The 21,543-nt window shown below is 39.2% G+C and overlaps 1 protein-coding gene across 1 annotated transcript in view; it reads left to right on the top strand.

The window, feature by feature from the left end:
* RICTOR (RPTOR independent companion of MTOR complex 2) overlaps positions 1-21,543 on the top strand; it is a 112,414-nt gene that overhangs the window by 35,907 nt on the left and 54,964 nt on the right. Inside the window, exons 4-10 of the mRNA XM_072858907.1 lie at positions 177-241; positions 7,099-7,230; positions 10,368-10,431; positions 14,063-14,189; positions 15,181-15,350; positions 15,592-15,659; positions 16,572-16,639. Coding sequence (XP_072715008.1) covers positions 177-241; positions 7,099-7,230; positions 10,368-10,431; positions 14,063-14,189; positions 15,181-15,350; positions 15,592-15,659; positions 16,572-16,639 — 694 coding nt within the window. The remainder of the gene's footprint in view (positions 1-176; positions 242-7,098; positions 7,231-10,367; positions 10,432-14,062; positions 14,190-15,180; positions 15,351-15,591; positions 15,660-16,571; positions 16,640-21,543) is intronic.

The raw sequence follows: 21,543 nt of genomic DNA, 5'->3' as shown, positions 1-21,543 counted from the left end.
TATATAGGTATAGAATACTGACAGCAGAAATTCTCAGGGAAGTTTGAAGTTGGTATGGTTTCCTTTGCCGTGAATAAAATTCCTCAGGTTTCTTTGAAAGCATTGCCAGAAATCTTCAGTTTTACATAGTCATTTTTAAAGACTTATAAGTAATAGGTGTTTTCTTTTATTTTCAGCTTCTTTGTAATACTGGCCATGCTGAAGAAAAGCTAGGTTTTACGTATGACAGCATCATAGTATGGTAAGTAGTAAGGAGCACTAGAGCAATACTAGGGTACTTTTAATTGTTCTAGGTGTGACTAAATAAACTTTATTTGTACTTTTGAGCTAGTATTTTGTATTTCTAATGTTTTTGAAATTTCATAATGCAAACATATACCTTACAGATATTTTAATTAGTAAAATCAGAAATACATTATTCACTTTCCGGGAAAGAGGAAGAAAAAAAGCCCCAAGTTAAAAGTGTGGATTTCTTTTTTATATTCCTCATAGATGTAAAAATACCTCTAAATATCTCAGTACTTGCAGAAAGCACTTTTACTAAAAGAATTTAGAGTATACTCTTGATGTAGAACCAGGATTTAAAGATAAACATTTTATGTTAATTTGGTGTGAATATATATCTTTGTAGCATTGCTTTCCTTGCTGCTATTTAGCACCCTGTGTATGTACTTTCAAGGGGAGTTTTCCTATATTTTGTTGCTGTTTCTGACAGTCAAAAGTAACTACGTGCTTATTTCCAGAACTTCTGTGTTTTTACACAGACATTGGTAAATTTGTCCTGAGGCTCAGCATTGGTGGCAGAAACAACTAAGATCTAGTATTTAATATGATTTAGTGTTCTTTCGATTTAGTTATCTGACTTAAAGAAAGCTTAGAAAAGCTAGTCACTCTTTAAGTAAAATTTTGGGAAAACTTGTGTACTTTTTCATGTGGAAATATTGTAAGTTGTTTTCTTAAATAGAACTGATTTTCCTTGCTAGAGCTAAAAAATGTTAATAAGTGGTTTTGTTGTGAATCTGTATTTTGCTGTGAGCTTTAATAGGTTATTGTCTTCTGACCTTATTTATGTGATCTATTATAGTGTGTTATGATGGGACTAAACATCACTTAAGAATATAACTTCAAAATTCAGAGTTCTTTACCAAATATTTTTAAATATAAGTGTTGTGGTTTAACCCCAGCTGGCAACTGAGCACCACACAGCTGCTCGCTCACTGCCCCCACAATGAGATGGGGGAGAGAATCAAAAGAGTAAAAGTGAGAAAACTTGAGGGTTGAGATAAAGACAGTTTAATAGGGAAAGCAAAAGCTGCGCACGCAAGCAAAGCAAAGCAAGGAATTCCTTCACTCCTTCCCATGGGCAGGCAGGTGTTCAGCCATCTCCAGGAAAGCAGGGCTCCATCATGCGTAATGGTTACTTGGGAAGACAAACGCCATCACTCCGAACGTCCCCTCCTTTCCTCCTCCTTCCCCAGCTTTATATACTGAGCATGACATCATATGGTATGGAATAGCCTTTTAGTCAGTTTGGCTCAGCTGTCCTGGCTGTGCCCCCTCCCAGCTTCTTGGGCACCTGGCAGAGCAGGGGAAGCTGAAAAGTCCTTGACCAGTGTAAACACCACTTAGCAACAGCCAAAACATCAGCGTGTTATCAATCAATATTATTCTCATACTAAAATCCAAAGCACAGCACTATACCAGCTACTAGGAAGAAAATTAACTCTATCCTAGCCAAAACCAGGACAACAAGTCTTAAAAGGTTATACAAATACTATTGTTTGTTTTTATAGGAAAAAGTTTGCAGAAAGATCTGCTAATCCAAACACAATTAAGGATATTGATAAGGAACAGATAAAAGTGTTCTCAGCAGACACATGAAGAAAAATAGCCCCCTTATTAAAAAACAAAAAAGGCCAAAAATGGTTTTTCAAAAAATTAAAGACAGATAGTAGGAAAATTATCTTTGTTAGCAATGTTACTTTGGTCAGTCCAGTGATTCCTCTGTATATGTACATGAGAAGCAAATTTTTTATGCATATATGTAGATTATACTGCTATAGTGATAATTTTCAAGCTCAAGCATACAACCCAAATACTCAGATATTAACAACCATAATTGTACTGGTTGGTGGTTCTTCAGAAATATTTATAGGATGGATTGTTTTTATGAAATACAGACTTTTCAAGCAATTTTTAAAAATTTGCCCTACAGGGTTATAGCCATTCTGCAGTAGTATTCTGTTTGCAGTTTATTTTGCTATACAGGTACTCTGAGTAACTTTCAAATACTGAACTTTTTAATGAATTAATTTAGGAAATGACCTTGAGGTAGGCTAAGTACTTTGGAAATAACATGCAAGTTCTTTAATTTGCTCTGCTGATGTTCTCAATGTTATCTTAATTTCCATAGGGAAACCTTTTTGTTCTACAGAACAAACTTGTTTTTCTTTGAAAACAAGAAAAGTTATTTGGATGCAAAAAAATACTCTTGAGTTTTCTGCATTTGTGAAGTATGAATGGCTAACCTTAAAGCATTAAACTCTAAGGGAATCAATGATTTCAAGAATAATTATAGATTTCCTATAAAGTTCTAGGTTTTGGGATCAGTAACCTTGATAGACTATTTACCCAAACTAAAGACAGTTGTCTTTAGTCTGCAATTGTCTGCAATAGTAGTCTGCAATAATTGCAATTATTCTCAAGTTAAAGATCTGGTTTTTAGAACTCATTCTTTTCTTAGTATTTTGTTAGTCCAGGATTATAGTTTATTCCTGCCAGCAGATGGAGATAATAGTGATACGTTTTGTTGTCATTCCCAGTGTAAATGGGTCTTGCTGGTTCCCAGAGCACCATACCATTGACAGCTGAGAGGAAGCCTTGAGCCACGAAGAAAATGGAGTGTTGGTAGGCCTCAGAAACTTTTGAGGTCTTTTAGTAATGTGCTGAGAGGCTTTGGCCATAAAAGCAAAACTCAGGATTTTCACAATTACCTGACTGGATCAAACGGAGATTTGTCAAAACCGTTGTTATCTTTCTGTAGTGAATGGATGAGATGCTTTAGAAAAAGGTGCAAGAATGATCCTGTAATAGGTAGTGAATTTCCTTTCTTATTCCATGCTTTGTTAGTTCTTCCAGACTTTTTGTCAGTCTTAACGTTTATCAGCCTTAATGCTGTCTTAGGAAGTTATTTTCATTTCTGCAGTGACACTTAAAATACTGGGGCAAGTAGTATTGCGCTTACTTTTTCTTACACAATCATGATGTATTTTTGGCTCTTTCAGCCACAGATGCACGTGGAGCGCACATCAAAATCACTTTCTTGATCCGATGGCTATTTTAGAATCATGTAGTATGGGTTTATAACACTTTTTTTTTGTCTTGATGTGCATTAACTCACATCTAACAATCTTGAATTTTCTTCACCATTTTGTTAACTATGCATACAGATACTTTTTAAGTCCCCTTGAAGTTTCTCATAACCCCATCCTATTCTCATTAATATAAACAACATTGCTCTCTGTATTCCCCCTCCATTCCTTTCCCTAAATCATGAATTGTATATTGAATAGTGTCTACAAAAAGAGATTGTGAACCTAGTACTTAACTGGATAAAAATCAGGACAAAAATTTGTCAGGATAAAAATCTTCCATTTACCTCCGCTCTTTGAATTATCTTTTCAGATTTTGATCTGTGAAACTACTTTTCATCACCCTATAACCTCTTTATATCCCTTAACACAATCTTCAGCAACACCTTATGCCTTTTTATGCACTATTATAATAACTCCTTTCAAGTCTTTCAAAAGATTAGTATAATATAGTTTGTGTAAACTCTACTGGGTGCTTCACATGGCTAACCAGTTGTATTTTAAGGTGATTTTATTTTAAGATGATAAACAGTCCTCTGGATTTGCTTTGGAATCCTTTCTGTATAGACCTGTTTATCGCCTTTTCTCCATATTGGCCGCTACAGTTTATAATATGGTGCTAGTGAATATATGCAGATTGTTCATGTTAATGTTCTTTCCAAACACTTAGATGTGAAGCTTGGTGGGCCAGTGACAATACTTACTGGTAGATTTCCTCCAGTTCTTCCATCATTTTCACTACTTAGTCTAACTCATATTTTGTCTAATAAAAAAGGCTTTAGGATAGGAATCTTTATGCAGATCTCTAAAGCAATGACTTAGTGTGAAGAAAATGCTTGTTTCTGTCATATCTCTGTCAATCTCTTATTTGCTTCATTCCTTCTCCTTTTCTCCTTTTCCTTTTGGGTTATTCAGTAGGTCTGATTAATTTTTCAAGTTTTCTGCTTGTGGTACAGCTGAGAAGTCAGAACACGCAGACACATACAGACACGTGTGTAGGTTTTCCTACATATTTTTTCCTACATATTTTTCCCACAACAACCCCATGCAACGCTACAGGCTTGGGGAAGAGTGGCTGGAAAGCTGCCCAGCAGAGAAGGACCTGGGGGTGTTGGTCAACAGCCGCCTGAATATGAGCCAGCAGTGTGCCCAGGTGGCCAAGAAGGCCAATGGCATCCTGGCTTGTATCAAAAATAGTGTGGCCAGCAGGAGTAGGGAAGTGATCGTGCCCTTGTACTCGGCACTGGTGAGGCCGCACCTCGACTACTGTGTTCAGTGTTGGGCCCCTCACTACAAGAGAGACATTGAGGTGCTGGAGCGTGTCCAGAGAAGGGCAACGAAGCTGGTGAAGGGTCTAGAGCACAAGGCTGATGAGGAGCGGCTGAGGGAACTGGGGTTGTTTAGCCTGGAGGAAAGGAGGCTGAGGGGAGACCTTATTGCTCTCTACAACTACCTGAAAGGAGGTTGTAGAGAGGTGGGGGTTGGTCTCTTCTCCCAGGTAACAAGCGATAGGACGAGAGGAAATGGCCTCAAGTTGTGCCAGGGGAGGTTTAGACTGGGTATTAGGAAATTTTACTTCACTGAAAGGGTTGTCAAGCACTGGAACAGGCTGCCCAGGGAAGTGGTGGAGTCCCCATCCCTGGAGGTATTTAAAAGCCGTTTGGATGAGGTGCTTAGGGACATGGTGTAGTGGTGGTCTTGGCAGTGTTAGGTTTACAGTTGGACTCTATGATCTTAAAGGTAGTGATACATCCCTTTTTGGTACCTTCTGCTTTTGGATGTTGAATCTCATGATAGTGTTGTCCTTTGTAGTGGTTTCACTGTTGCCAATTCTTAAATTGACTTCTGTCTACAAATTAACAATATCCTCCTCTTGTGAGTTGTAGAACAATCTTTCAAAGCATTAATTGCTTTTGAGAAACTATTTGTCTAAAGATTGTTTTGTTCTGCCATTTAAGAGACGTTTTCCTCTCAAATATAAAAGTAATGTACTTTACTTGATGAGGGGAAAAAAAATCCAGATTCAGTATTTGGCTGTCCTAATAAGAAATGTCATGGATAGCAATGATACTGTTTTCATGAGTACCATTACTCATGAAACTTCTGTCATAAAAGTAAATTCTGCTGAAGTGTCTTAAACTGGCATATCCAAACCAATTGCAAATTGCAGGGTAAAAGTCCAAATAGAAAAATATCACTAACAACAACTGAGTCTCATGTGCTCATACCTCGGACTTCCATATCTGCAATGCTAGAAACAAAGCATGATTTGTGATTTAAAGAATACCTATTATCTTCTCAACACAGTTGAAGAGTTACTTGTCTTTACTTCTGTCTGCTTTTCTTGAATTACTTGGAAATAATTCTCTCCTAGTTCAGCTTTTTTAGAGGAAGAATTTTTCTTAACCTCATAATATTTAGAATCTGTTTCTTATTTGCTTCTAGCTCAGCTTAAAGTAAATAAATAAATGCAATTAGTGGCACTCTTTTTATGTGAAGAATCATATTTGATATTACAGCAATGATGGCCTTCCTGAAGTAATTCCCTACTTGGTGCTGAAAGTAATAATCAGTTCATCTTTATTTGCATATAGTATTGCAGCCTTTCTAATTTGTCTAGACATTGCCTGGAAGTAGGTTCCTGTTATAGTGACTTTTACACAGGCTGGCTGATCTGCAGAAAGATTCAGAAGATTTTGGCTTTGGTATAGCTGATTACTATGCATGACCATCCCAGAATAAGAAAAGAAAAAAAATCAGTTTGTATAGGTTGAAATTCAGTCTCGCTGGCTGAAGTATTTATATTCTTGGATGTCCACTAAAACAATCCTATGAAAATATGTGGCTGAGAGTTGGGGTTCTTTTGGTGTTTTGTGGCTTGGGTTTTTTTGGTGTTATTTTTGCGTGTGTTGTGTTTTGGTTTTTTTTTTCTTTTCCTTTCTTCCTGTGTAGTCAAGCAAGAGGGGCAAATCTTTTGAGGGCCTTCAAAAGGACAGTGTGTCATTTAATACTTTCAAACTCCATCCCTGGAGGTTTTCAAAATCTCCTTTCTTTTACCTAGCTAGTAAATTTAGGAAAATACATTATGATGACAGTTATGTTTAGGAAAGCCCGCCTCGGTGCAAGCAAAATGCTTTCAAAATCTGTCTAAAGAGAAATACATTTTGGTTATATGTTAAAATGAAATCTGTAGAAATCTGTGCTGTGTGGGGCTGCTTAAGTTATGACTCTGTCATATTTCATGTAAATGTAACATGGTGCTATAACATCTTTAGTGGGTGGTGCATATAATTACTTAAGGTGCAAATTTGTCTCTATTAGGTGTCAAGACATTGGTTTGAGGACTCGTGCTTATGGGTTGACAGTCTAGCAGAGGAGGAAATGCTCACTCCTTGTTAATTTTCTTGGACTAATATTGTGCTAAGCTGTTTTGTCAAATAAGTTATGACATATATGATTTCAGGGATGTACAAACTGTTCTTTAAAAAGAAAAAAAATTGGTTTGTGGCTTTTTCAGATTAATATATTGTTTACATCTGCTGGCAGGGTAAAGGTTTGTCTTCTAGGCTGTACAGGTGAATATCTCAAAGACAGAAAATTAATGCAGAAATTAATTTTTAAAAATCACACTGTTTATTTTAAATTAGTAGGTAGTAGCTGCATGTCAGATGGTGAAGTCTACCTGCTGCTAAATAATTGTTTGTCCTCCCTGTTTTCTTCATTGTAGTCTGAGGTTAGCTTTACTAAATGAAGCAAAAGAGGTGCGAGCAGCAGGATTGCGAGCCCTCCGCTATCTCATTCGAGACTCCAGTATTCTCCAGAAGGTGCTAAAGTTGAAAGTGGATTACTTGATAGCCAGGTAATTTTCCCTTCCTTCCTTGTTGTAAATTATACGATTGTAAATCACTTGTTTTCTTGTGGTTGAGATGGGTGAGAAGAGATGTTTTCATATCCTCTTACATTCTTGATATGTAGCTTTATAAAAGTAATTTTTCTTCAATATGAATAATGTCCCTCTTTAAAAATAGAGGGATAATACATCACACCAGCTAATCCAAATAAAATGCTGTCCTAATATATGATATGCTATGAGTAACTAAAAAATTAGACAAATTATAGATGTTTTTTAATCGTAAATGCCATTAATCATAAATTAATCTGTGGTGTTATTAGAAGGTTGAAACCTCACTAATTTTCATTACTTAAGTTGTTTTATGGGAGTTGTTATGATTCTTTGTATTATAGTACAAAGTCAGGGTGTTGTGGTTTAGCCCCAGCTGGCAACTAAGCACCACCCAGCCACTTGCTCACTCCCCCCACGATGGGATGGGGGAGAGAATCAGAACAGTAAAAGTGAGAAAACTCGTGGGTTGAGATAAGAACAGTTTAATAGGGAAAGCAAAAGCCGCGCACACAAGCAAAGCAAAGCAAGGAATTCCTTCACTCCTTCCCATGGGCAGGCAGGTGTTCAGCCATCTCCAGGAAAGCAGGGCTCCATCATGCGTAACGGTTACTTGGGAAGACAAATGCCATCACTCCAAATGTCCCCCCTTCCTTCTTCCCCAGCTTTATATGCTGAGCATGACGCCATATGGTATGGAATAGCCCTTTGGTCAGTTTGGATCAGCTGTCCTGGCTGTGTCCCCTCCCAGCTTCTTCTGCACCTGGCAGAGCATGGGAAGCTGAAAAGTCCTTGACCAGTGCAGCAACAACTAAAACATCTCTGTATTATCAACACTGTTTTCAGCACAAATCCAAAACATAGCCCCACACCAGCCACTATAAAGAAAATTAACTCTATCCCAGCTGAAACCAGGACAGTATCCACCCCTTATTCTATACCATTTACGTCATGCTCAGGTCCCACACTATCCAATACATTCTCGTTACCAACCACCCTTCCCATCCTTTGATATAATACACAGATATCATTCCCTTAGTCTATGGACCACTCCTGTAAAATGTCTGTAACATGTCCATAAATGTCCACAAAATGTCCACTGAGTTCATTTAGTCCATGACTTTGGGCTCCATCTGTTATGGTGGCCACTCAGGACAGGAGAGGTGGTGTGTTGCTTGGAGTTATTGGGCACCAAAGCCAGCTCAGGTCGGGTCACTGCTGCACTGGCACTGCTTCTTGTAAGGCTTGTCCTCCGTTGGTTCAGGTGATTCCGGCTGTAGTAATTCCCATAACATGCAACTCAAATCATGGGTTACAACAATTTAAAGGTATTTCCATTACAATCTCCACCCCTGGACCCTTTGGACAGACCATCAGGTTTAACATTGCAGTGAACTCCTCCCCTTGCCCCTGCTCCAGCTTGGACTTATCCGCAGAATGTAGTACCTTCAGAAGTAAACTTGCTCCAACATGGTCTCATGCACAGCCACTGATGCTTCAAGGTGTACCTGCTGCAGCATGGACTTCATCCACAGCCACAGATGCTTCGAGGTGCACCTTATCCAGCGTGGACTTATCCTTGGGCCACAATCCCTTCAGAGGGATACCTGCTGTGGCACAGACATAACCATGGCCACAGACGTTTCAAGATATACTTGCTCTGGCATGGGCTTATCCATGGGCACAGATGCTTTGGGGTGTCCTGCTCCCACACGGACTCATCCACGGGTCACAGTCCGTGACTCGAGTTCACACTGGAGTTCCAGCCTGTCCAGTACAGCAGCACAGAAACAGCAGCGATGCCCTGGCCATCTGCCAGCCCAGGCGCAAGGCTATTGCTGTTATCAAAATGTTCCCAGGCACAGCAGAGTAAGGTGATCAGCAGCACAGCAGCACAGCAAGCAGTGAAAGCAAAAAGCAGCCACTAACGAGCGCTAGACTCTAATATACAGTAAGGCAAGCAAGCCCTATGCAAGCACAGAAGCCTGCTGATTAATAGCTAAACAGCAATAAGAGCTATAAATTCTATCTATCTAGCACATTCCAATCAAATCTGTCATTATCTCGAACCCTTCAAGCCCCACGTTGGGCGCCAGAAAGGACTGTCGTGGTTTAGCCCCAGCCGGCAGCTAAGCACCACGCAGCTGCTCGCTCACTCCCTCCCGGTGGGATAGGGGAGAGAATCGGAAGAGCAAAAGTAAGAAAACTCGTGGGTTGAGATAAGAACAGTTTAATAGGGAAAGCAAAAGCCGCACGCGCAAGCAAAGCAAGGAATTCATTTACTCCTTCCCATGGGCAGGCAGGTGTTCCTGGAAAGCAGGGCTGAAAAGTCCTTGACCAGTGCAGCAACAACTAAAGCATCAGTGTGTTATCAACACTGTTTTCAGCACAAATCCAAAACATAGCCCCATACCAGCCACTATAAAGAAAATTAACTCTATCTCAGCTGAAACCAGGACACAGGGGAAAAAAGTAGTTCATGCCCAAGAATTTGTAATCTAAGTATAACCCTTTACACAACAGAAGAATACCAGAAGGCAAACTAATAATGAGGTAATAAGATCAGCGTCATGAGTAGATCTAAATGTTATAATTTCTAGTGCTTCCTTTGTTAAAAACTTGTTGAATTTAATATACTGATATATATGTGTGTGTTTCTGTTTAGAAATATACACACATAGTAAATTTTAGTGTGCTGTTTAATTTTGTTGGAGCAAAAGGACTTTTCTGATCTGAGAACACACACAAAATGTTGATGTGAAACATTACAAGTACTTTGTATAGTTTCTTTTGAAATGACAAATGCATCTAGCTCAGAAAATATTTGTTGAAGCTATTATGCCTTGTCACTGTATATTTGAGAATGTTCTAGTGATTTAATTATAATGAAGATAACTGGAAAAAAAATATAAAATGAAGCTAATTGACCAATCATAATGAGTATGCTTGCTGAAAGGCAGAATTTTTCAACCATCAGTCATAATATTCTTTTTCTTCTGTTTATTCAATTGCATAAATATTAATGTGAGATGTTAACAACACTAACTTTCACCTTAACTGTTATAAACAAAATGTGTGTTTTTACCTTATTTTAGGTGTATTGACATACAGCAGAGTAATGAAGTAGAAAGAACACAAGCACTTCGATTAGTCAGAAAGGTAAAATCTAACTGTATATGGTCTTATCAGCTATGCCAGTTGGTTGTGCTGACTCCTGGTTTTCTCCATCAGCAGTTTTTTTCACACAGTCTCTTAACACCTTACCTTACTTTATCATGTGAGAAGAAATTATAGCTGATAATTCAAAAGAGAGTAGGAAAGGTAGTGCTGAGACTTTTGGTTTTAATCTGTTACCACTGAGAATCTCGAGGGGTCTAGAAAAATCCTGCTAATTTTCCTTTGACTGAGATCAAACTGGACAAGATTTGGGAAGAACTTACCAAATGATGAATGCAAGGGTATGAGAACCATGTTATTAAGTTTCATGTAATGATTTAATGCTAATGATTTAACTTTATTGTATAGTGTGTTTAAGCATCTGTGAATCCAAGGACGGGAGACTTCCTGCCATTTGAGAAATGAGGCAAATTGCCATTGCTGGAATAATCAGTTGAAGGAATGCTTCTAGCCTTATTGCTTTACCCATAGAGGTTGATGCTATCTCTAGTTCTTTTCTCAGATACATGATAAGACATAATTAGTCTGTGGTGGTTACTGTACTGTGTACCCATGGATGTGAGATGTTTGAAGCTGTGGTAGCTGCATTTTCAAGTTCATCCTAGAGAAATTGGCATATACAGCTAGTGAAGGTATTTTTTCAGGCAACATAGTATTCTGCCCTTGTACTGGACTTTACTATTCTTTATCTTGCTTACATTCTTCTATTTCTACTGAGCATCTTAGGAAAAACTACCAAAAACTCAAGTAAGGTTTGAAGTAGTTGGAAGAATTGTTCCCCAGGAGCATTGTGTGTGTTTAATCTGTTTTGTGTGTATATGTATTTTTAATATATATATTTAGGTTGAAAATATGGAAGCTTGATATGCAGTTTCTCTTTTTATAATGAGCTCACTTGGTTTCTGTCTTACAGAAGAGACAATATGCTTGATTAACAGTTGCGCCAAAAAGAGAGTTTTAAAGCTTAAACACCGCCACCACCCCCAAACCCAAGCAAACAAAACCCACAACCATAAAGGAATGGATCCTTGAGGAAGTCACAATTTATAAAAGTTCTTTGCTAATCTGGTTTAAGAGAGCTTCAGTGTAGGGCCAGAATAACTTAAATCAGAAGATGGAATGGAAACACGTTTATAATGAATTGGTTTTATTTGGGTCAGAAATTTGTCCTCATATTCCTGGGCTTGAACATTTCCTAGTTGAGCAAAGACTTCTGTCTTGCTTGAAAGAAACAAGAGGAAGCAAGAGAAATCAATCCATTAGTTTGACTTAAAAAAATTATCCTGAAAGATAAACATTAAAACAAAATCATACGGCTGGTCACGAGTGCTTTTTCCTCCATCATTGTACAAGGATGCTGTACATGGGATGTACATGCATGGAATGTATATGCTGTACAGGGATGCTGATGATTCTCCGATGCTGAGAACTATGTTGATGAATAATGTTTCCTAACATTTCTTGCTACCTAGAACATCCTTGTTTCTTAAGATGATGTCAGACAAACAAAAAGCCACCCAGCCTGGCTACAAGTAAAGTTAACACCTTTTTCATGTCCTGTCTGGGCTGCAGCAGTTAAGCATGCATTGGCACAGAGCAGTCAATACTTGAGAAACACTCACTCACAAAGGATACTGTGACACATGTCCTGAATGGCACATTCTGTATTTTCACAATGTCTTTTTATTACCCTGCTCTTGCCCTTTTCTCATCTCTCTTCATCTCCCTCAATATCTCAGCCTCAGTGGTTTGATACTAGGATTCCTAAAAGATTATATAAAGGTCTTGAGAGGAGAATGAATGGCAAATATAACCATCAAATGTAATTAATTAGTGCAGGAGATAATTTGCTGTGAGCTATGGAAGAGCTGAACTGGGTTCCACCAGCATCTCGGAACTATTGTTTTCAGTTTCAAAGTCTGGATGCAATTCTTTAAACTCATCTTTGATAGCAAAAATGCCCATGTAAGAATAGCATAGATATAAAACTTCAAAATCAAAACATTCTCTCACTTCTCTTTGTTTTCATAGAGTAGAAGAAAAAAATATAAAATACTAATCCTGTTTTATGAATTTATAAAAGGTACTTAATGATAAACTTGTTTAAAAAATGTGCAGGTTAAAGTAGTGTAGGAAGAGAAAAGAAAAACAACTTCACACTTCTTAAATTTGGCTTCTGATTTTTCTTTGAAGACTGAGTGCTCGTATTCTCTTTTGACTGTACTCTGTGGGGCAGTGTTTATAGAATCATTTAGGTTGGAAAAGACCTTTAAGATCATCAAGTCCAACCATTAACCTAACACTGTCAAGTCCACAATATGAACAAATATCTGTAAGACATCTAAGGGAGCTGTAAAATGAATATAGGACAAAAAAAATTTGGAAAGATAATAGAGATAAGCCTGCTTTTGTTGGAAACAAAAGGGATATTAAATTAAAGCTTGCTTAGTCATTCTTCAATTAAAAAATAAAAACAATTTGCAATAAATTTGAGACAGAAGAACATATTTTAACAGCCAGTGCTCCTTTACACTACTGAAGAGCTCCTGTGCCATGGAAATCCTCCAGCTGCTAGTTTAGGACAAGCATAATTTATACCAGATTAAGGAGCAAAGACCCTGTGCACACATTAAAGGCAAAAAAACCCCACTCCACACACACACCCACGTACACACCCCCACACCCTCCCCCCCATGAGACTACAAAGGCTGAGTAGCTCACTGTTCACACTTTTTTTTTAATAGGTATATTTAATTTTAGCAAACTATCCTGTGTACTATGGAACATGAACGTCACTAAAGTTAAACAGATATATTACTATGGGGGAAATAGGTTTTTTGTCTGACTGCTTAAAAGGGGAACAACGTAATTCGTTATAGCCCACTCAACCATATCACTTTTTTTTTCTACTAATAAATAAAATTGAGATGTTAAAAAATGCTCAATATCCAGTAAACATTTAAAAACTTTAACGTGTTTAAAGTGTGTGTGTGTTTTGTGACATATAGCTATATAACTTATGATGAAGTTGTATTACACTGCAGTTTTAGGAAGATCAGGTACTATACAAGAGGATATAGGGCTATTACTGACAGTTGCCTTCCAAATACTGTAGCAGCTTCTTCTGTTGACTGTCGTTTTTTGTAGTCTGCAGCAATCTAAGGATCTCTCTATAAAACAGGAGAGTTTAGTGTTGGCTAATTAAACAGTTGAATAGGTATTCAAGAAAGATATCTGGTGCAGTATGAATGAATCTTCTAGAAAAGAGTTTGTAATCTACTCTGTTATTGGATAGTGTTCTCTGTTGATAAATAAATTCTTGGAAAAAATCTGAAGATACCAGTAGTTCTCTCTGCAACAGTCAGGATTTTTTTTACCCTTTCTTATTATAATAAAATAATATAAAAAATAAACTGAAGCAGGAAGAAAATGGTAACTTGATGAATGAAGAATTTCAAGAACAAAAGAAAGTGTTTTGAGGATTTGCAGGATACAACCAAGTAATATATGGACTGGTCTGGTAGTATCTAGGAAACAAAATGCTAGTGAATCTGAGTATATTTAGAGAAATGCTATGAAGAAACCAGAGGGCTTTTTCTTTCATTTTTGGCAGATGATCACTGTGAATGCTTCATTGTTCCCCAGTTCTATTACTAATTCTTTGATAGCGGTTGGAAACGATGGTCTTCAAGAAAGAGACAGAATGGTTCGAGCGTGTATAGCCATTATCTGTGAACTAGGTAAGATAACTGAAAGCTAATTAAGAAAAATGTTGATGTGGTTGTCATCAGTCTTCTAAGAGATTCTCTTCTGTGGGTTCATATTAAATGGTTTGTATTCAAATAATTAAGGGTATTTGTTTAATAACTAATGAATCGGATGTTAAATGTTCTTAATGTCCATTTTGTGTATATTAGTTGTTAGTTTGATATAAAACAAAACCACTTCAACTTAAAATCAAAATCTCTTAAGTGAAGTACCTGAAGATTTCAGGTACTGTACTTTCCTTTAAGATTTGCCAATTTTTGTGTTACTTTAAAAACATTTCCCTGCTGCAGTTGATGTTTCTAAAACTAATGGATTGAAAGTAGGGAAAACTCCATACATGAAGTGCTGACAAATGTACAATCGTTCAGAGAACTACAAAACATTTTCCTTTAAAAATTTTTACAGTGGGTACTGTGGTTAGCTGGCTTCTAGAAGTCAGTATTTGTGTCCATGTAAAGGCTATCTGGACAGTGATTTATACTAACTCCCTATACTTATATGCGGGTGCTGATTTTTAAAGGTTGGGGTGTTATTTTTTTTTTCAGTTTTGTATCAATGAGAAATAACGTCAGCAACGTTTTCAAGATACAAACTTCTGTTTTAAAGAACTAAACAATCTGTTACTCTAGTATATATTATAAATATTTTATCCATGTCAGTCCAGTGAAGCAAAAATCTTTTTGTGGGGAAATCCAGACACTACTGTATGGAAACTTGGTTGGAAATAAGTTGGGAAATTGCTGCACAGTGGTGACTGACCAGTATTTTTGTTGATGATAAATTAATCAAAAAATCTCAATTTATTGCTAATGTCAGTCATTAAAAGCTTTACTGTGTGCCTCAGCAGTGTTCAGGAAGAAAAAGATATATGTACTAAACAGACGACAAGTTTGTTGTATTGGAAATTGTGAAATGTTTTCTTTCCTATCACTGGCTGGAAGTGACGTGTTTTTCTTCATTTAGCACTTCAGAATCCTGAGGTGGTGGCTCTTCGGGGTGGTTTAAGTACCATCTTGAAAAATGTGATTGATTGTCAGCTAAGCCGAATAAATGAGGCTCTGATAACTACAGTTTTGCACCTCATCAATCATCCAAAGACCCGACAGTATGTGCGAGCAGATGTAGAGTTAGAGGTGGGTTCAGTTTTACTTGTTTAGTGACAGAAGTTAAACATTGTATTACTAATGATAATGTTTAATTTTCGCTTCAGATTTCATCCTCTGTATTAGTGCAAAATGTTTAAAATATTTTAGGCTAAGAGCATAATGATTTATAAAGCAGGAATAACATGACAGATTGGAGTGGGACTAAGGAAAGGGCAAGGCCTGTTAACTATTCTCATGTGAAAGTAATGCATGTCTTTCTTTTGTTTAGCGAATTTTAGCTCCTTACACAGATTTTCACTACAGGCATAATCCAGACACAGCAGAAGGACAACTCAAGTAAGTGTTAGTGCTGCTACTTATGCTACCAGTTCATGGTACTGGAATTAAACTATTTTTCTTTCCAAAGTGACAAAATAAAAGCAATTAGCTAATATTAAACTATTTGAAGTTGAATACGATAGCAGCTTAGAATGCAACTTCCTAAAATATTAAGTGTTTCAGATTTAAAAGGGAAAATTAGTTTTACCCTTCTTCCCCCCCATTATATTTCTTTTACTTAAATCATCACAATCATAATTTTTTACTTCACGTATGGGTTTCTTTTTATCTAGCTTTAAACATCCACAATGAGGAGTTTGCATTTGAGCTAGTTTTTATGTTTGGTTGTATGGTCAGGCTCAGAAATTGAAATGAGAGGTTCCAACCTGATATGGGGGGGTGGGGCAGGATTCTGTGAGGCCAGTCAAGTGTTGGAACAGGCTGTCCAGAGAGGTCCTGCAACCTTCATCCTTGAGAGTTTCTAAGACCCAACTGGATAAAGCTCTGCATATAACCTGGTCTGGTCTCAGAGCTGACAACTTCTTTGTGCAGGAGTTTGGACTAGAGACCTCCTGAGATTGCTTCCAACTTTAGATTATTCAGTGTGTGTGTGTGTGTGTTGGGGTGTGTGGGGTGGTGGGGTTTTTTTGGTTTTCTTTTTTATTATCAAATGGCAATAGACATTCCTCCTACCATGGAACCTCCACTGAAAAAGGAAAAGTAACAATACTTAAAAAATTCTAATCTTTGTGTGTGTGTACACATTGCGTACACACACATATATGTATGTATGTAACAGATTTTTCTTACTCTGGATTTTGTCCCCCATCTAAAATTTCAGTTAACTACTGAAAGTAGTACTTGCTAAGTTAGTAACGCTGTTCTACAGTAATTAACCCTGTATTGTGACATTTGTTATTTTAATGACAGAGAGGACAGAGAAGCACGGTTCCTAGCTAGTAAAATGGGAATAGTAGCAGCATTTCGATCATGGGCAGGTAAGATTTTGTTGGTTTATTTGTTTGAAGTTGGATGATTGGAAGGGGAATTTTACTTTCTAGTGTAAGAGTGGTTTATTTAAGCACAGAATCTGTCTCTCTTGATCTGTAGTTTCTATCAATACCTTCCTACGATGGTACTAAGATGTGTTTTGAAATTGTTAAATTGGAGGACTCATACATAGTTTTCTTTGACTAACTCTACTGACAAGACACAGCTGCTTTTTTTTAAGTATAGAATGCCATATAAGTTGTACCTTGATGGTGGTACTTGACATTTGATGGGTGAGGGGATGTTGAAAATAACATCATATCATAAGAATTTGCATTTGAGATGGTTCTGCCACTGTAAATAAGAAATCTATTTGTCTGTGCAAAGAGATATCAACAGAATAGTTTCATTAGCACCTGCTTTTACCAAGTGCTATAGTTGAAGATAAATTGCAGTATGGACGTAGTTTTGGATTTTTCATGTAGAAGACATTTCTAAATCAAAAAAGCAGGTTTTTGCATTTTTCTAAATCCTTTCTCTGCAGTATTACAATATCTAACATGAAGATATTGCTTCAGGGACTGCTCGGTCTTCTAGTCAAGACAATGTCTTGGAAATAAACTGAATCAGTTGATATGACCATTTACCAAAATTTGGGTAGGATTTTTACAACCTATACTTAGGAAGGATCCAGACTGTATAGAAAGCCTTTTTCATTGTAATACTATTTGCTTTATTTTTTAATGTTCTGAAAATGATCAGTAAGCTTAATTTAATATCCAGGTATCCTTCAAAAGTTTCTCATATGTGTTCTCACTTGTTTGGGGAGGAAGCTTGGGAAGTTTGTGACAACTCTGAAACTTCTGAGAAGCAGTTTGATAGGAATGTTGCTGCATCTTCCTTAACTCAAACACTTAGAACTAATAGCATAAGCCTGAAAAGTTCAAGTGACTGAAGAAACAATTGTCTTGGAATATGTTACTTGCCGTGGTACTTACACTGTTATATGTTCTTCCTTTTTGTTTTTTATATTACTTGTTATATTGGAGACTAACATCTTAACAGTTTTTAGTACAAAAACGTCCTTACACTGTCAGTCTTCCCAAAGGACATGTAGCAAAACCAGACTTGAGGGTGTTTTTGGTTTTGGTTTCTTTGTTATGGCTTTTTGGGCAGGTTTTTTGTGTGTGTGGTTTTTGGGTTCGGTTTTTTTTGTTGATGTGGTAGTGTCATCATGTGTGGTGTCCGTCGTCCCCCCCCCCCCCCAATCTGTACTGTCTGCTTTGTTCTACTGTTCTGTTCTCCTTATTCTCCAGACTGGGTTATTCTTTAGAGCTAATTACCATGTCCTTTATCCTCATGTGCGATCATGTCTTCAGAGTTGAAATTGGGGCATCAAGCAATGACTGTGTGCACCCAAATCTATTCCTGCATTGCAATTGGGATGTGGCCATGTATTGGGTTTGCGTGGCAAGGTTTTGGTAGCAGGGGGGCTACAGGGGTGGCTTCTGTGAGAAGCTGCTAGAAGCTTCCCCCATGTCCAATAGAGCCAATGCCAGCCGGCTCCAAGACGGACCCACCGCTGGCCAAGGCTGAGCCAATCAGCGACAGTGGTAGCGCCTCTGTGAGAACAGATTTAAGAAGGGGGAAAAAAACCTGCTGCACAACAGCAGCCAGAAGAGAGGAGTGAGAATATGTGAGAGAACCAACTCTGCAGACACCAAGGTCAGTGAAGGAGGGGGAGGAGGTGCTCCAGGTGCCAGAGCAGAGATTCCCCTGCAGCCTGTGGTGAAGACCATGGTGAGGCAGGCTGTCCCCCTGCAGCCCATGGAGGACACCACGCCAGAGCAGGTGGATGTGCCCAAAGGAGGGTGTGACCCTGTGGAGAGTCCATGCTGAAGCAGGCTCCTGGCAGGATCTGTGGACCCTGTGGAGAGAGGAGCCCACGCTGGAGCAGGTTTGCTGGCAGGACTTGTGACCCTGTGGGGGACCCATGCTGGAGCAGTCTGTTCCTGAAGGACTGCACTCTGTGAAAAAGACCCACGCTGGAGTAGGGGAAGAGTGTAAGGAGTCCTCCCCCTCAGGAGGAAGGAGCGGCAGAGACGATGTGTGATGAACTGACCGCAACCCCCATTCCCTGTCCCCCTGTGTTGCTTGGGGGGAGGACGTAGAGAAATGGGGAGTGAAGTTGAGCCTGGGAAGAAGGGAGGGGTGGGGGAAGGTGTTTTAAGATTTGGTTTTATTTCTCATTACCCTACTCCGATTTGATTGGCAATAAATTAAATTAATTTTCCCCAAGTCGAGTCTGTTTTGCCCGTGATGATAATTGGTGAGTGATCTCTCCCTGTCCTTATCTTGACCCATGAGCCTTTCATTATATCTTCTCTCCCCTGTCCAGCTGAGGAGGGGGAGTGATAGAGCAGCTTGGTGAGCACCTGGCATCCAGCCAAGGTCAACCCACCACAGGCCATTATATGCTCTTGGGGGGTGTCCTGGTTTCAGCTGAGATTGAGTTAATTTTCTTTAGAGTGGCTGGTGTGGGGCTATGTTTTGGATTTGTGCTGAAAACAGTGTTGATAATACAGAGATGTTTTAGTTGTTGCTGCACTGGTCAAGGACTTTTCAGCTTCCCATGCTCTGCCGGGTGCGGGAGAAGCTGGGAGGGGACACAGCCAGGATAGTTGATCCAAACTGCCCAAAGGGCTATTCCATACCACATGATGTCATGCTCAGTATATAAAGCTGGGGAAGAAGAAGGAAGGGGGGGACATTTGGAGTGATGGCGTTTGTCTTCCCAAGTAACCATTACACGTGATGGAGCCCTGCTTTCCTGGAGATGGCTGAACACCTGCCTGCCCATGGGAAGTAGTGAAGGAATTCCTTGCTTTGCTTTGCTTGCGTGCGCGGCTTTTGCTTTCCCTATTAAACTGTCTTTATCTCAACCCTCGAGTTTTCTTACTTTTGCTCTTCCGATTCTCTCCCCCATCCCACCAGGGGGGAGTGAGCGAGTGGCTGCGTGGTGCTTAGTTGCTGGCTGGGGCTAAACCACGACAGGGGGAAAAACAAGGCCTCTGAGGTGCACTGTGGAACATATTTCAATGCCATTAATGTGTATGTGGCCACATCTGCTTGTCATAAATTTTTGTGACATGGAAATTTTGAACTTGAGGACTTTCTTCAAGTTCATATAAAGCACGTCATTAAAGTTAAATTTTTATTAGTGAAAATAAATAGATGAGTAGGTGATACTTTTCATCTTCTAGTAATTTTTAATGAATGAAGACTTGGGTTTATTTATAATATATAAGACAAAAAGGAGAAGCAGAGTTTGCACACTTTGTTCATTTAAAGTTGCATTTTGGAGAAATTTGCTTTCTGCATAGCATGTTACTGTAAGTTTCTCTTCATACATCACAGAATAAATTAAAATGCTCAAGGAAACGAGCAAGGTTTTTGCAGCCACATTTTGATTGAAGAGATTGTATGTAATTTGAGGCTGAAATTCAGTGTAATCATTAGCTTCAGGAGGTATTCTGTAACACTTAAACAATTTGAGTGTTTGTCATATTAGTATTGAAATATTAAACTAATTGAGTAAAAATATAGTGTAAAAGGACCAAATTATAAGAGATTTTATGCAAAGTAAAATCAACCGTGTTGAAAAGTCAGGAGGACTACAAAGGTGTAGAAAGGCTGTGCAGGGAGAAAATTAGAAGGGCCAAAGCTGAGCTAGAGCTCAGTCTGGCTGCTGCCGTAAAAGACAACAAAAAATACTTCTTCAAATACATTAGCAGCAAAAGGAGAGCTGAGGAGAATCTCCAGCCCCTAGTAGACGGGGGAGGGAACACAGTGACCAAGGATGAGGAAAAGGCTGAGGTACTTAATGCCTTCTTTGCCTCAGGCTTTAATAGCAGGGCCAATTGTTCTCTGGGTACCCAGCCCCCTGAGTCAGAAGACAGGGACGGGGACCAGAATGGAGCCCCCATAATCCAGGGGGAAATGGTTAGTGACCTGCTGCACCACTTAGACACTCACAAGTCCATGGGGCCAGATGAGATCCACCCGAGAGTACTGAAGGAACTGGCAGAAGTGCTCACCAAGCCCCTTTCCATCATTTACCAGCAGTCCTGGCTAACCAGGGAGGGCCCAGCTGACTGGAGATTAGCAAATGTGACGTCAATCTACAAGAAGGGCCAGAAGGAGGACCTGGGGAACTACAGGCCTGTCAGCCTGACCTCGGTACCGGGAAAGATGATGGAGGAGATCATCCTGAGTGCCATCACACAGCACATACAGGACAACCAAGGGATCAGGCCCAGCCAGCATGGGTTTAGGAAAGGCAGGTCCTGCTTGACCAACCTGATCTCCTTCTATGACAAGGTGACCCGCCTAGTGGATGAGGGGAAGGCTGGGGATGTTGTCTATCTAGACTTCAGTAAAGCTTTTGACATGGTTTCCCACAGCATTCTCCTGGAGAAACTGGCTGCTCATGGCTGGGACGGGTGTACTCTTTGCTGGGTAAAGAACTGGCTGGATGGCCGGGCCCAAAGAGTGGTGGTGAATGGAGTTTACTCCAGCTGGCGGCCGGTCACAAGTGGTGTCCCCCAGGGCTCTGTGTTGGGGCCAGTTCTGTTTAATATCTTTATCAATGATCTGGACAAAGGGATCGAGTGCACCCTCAGTCAGTTTGCAGACGACACCAAGTTGGGTGGGAGTGTTGATCTGCTTGAGGGTAGGAAGGCTCTACAGAGGGACCTGGACAGGCTGGATCGATGGGCTGGGGCCAATTGTATGAGGTTCAACAAGGTCAAGTGCAAGGTCCTGCACTTGGGCCACAGCAACCCCATGCAACGCTACAGGCTTGGGGAAGAGTGGCTGGAAAGCTGCCAGGCAGAGAAGGACCTGGGGGTGT

The sequence above is a fragment of the Ciconia boyciana genome, chromosome 4, assembly GCF_034638445.1.
Source record: "Ciconia boyciana chromosome 4, ASM3463844v1, whole genome shotgun sequence".
In the NCBI taxonomy this organism is placed as follows: Eukaryota; Metazoa; Chordata; class Aves; order Ciconiiformes; family Ciconiidae; genus Ciconia; species Ciconia boyciana.
Note: the sequence above shows the minus strand (reverse complement) of the source record. Positions and strands in the feature narration are given on the sequence as shown.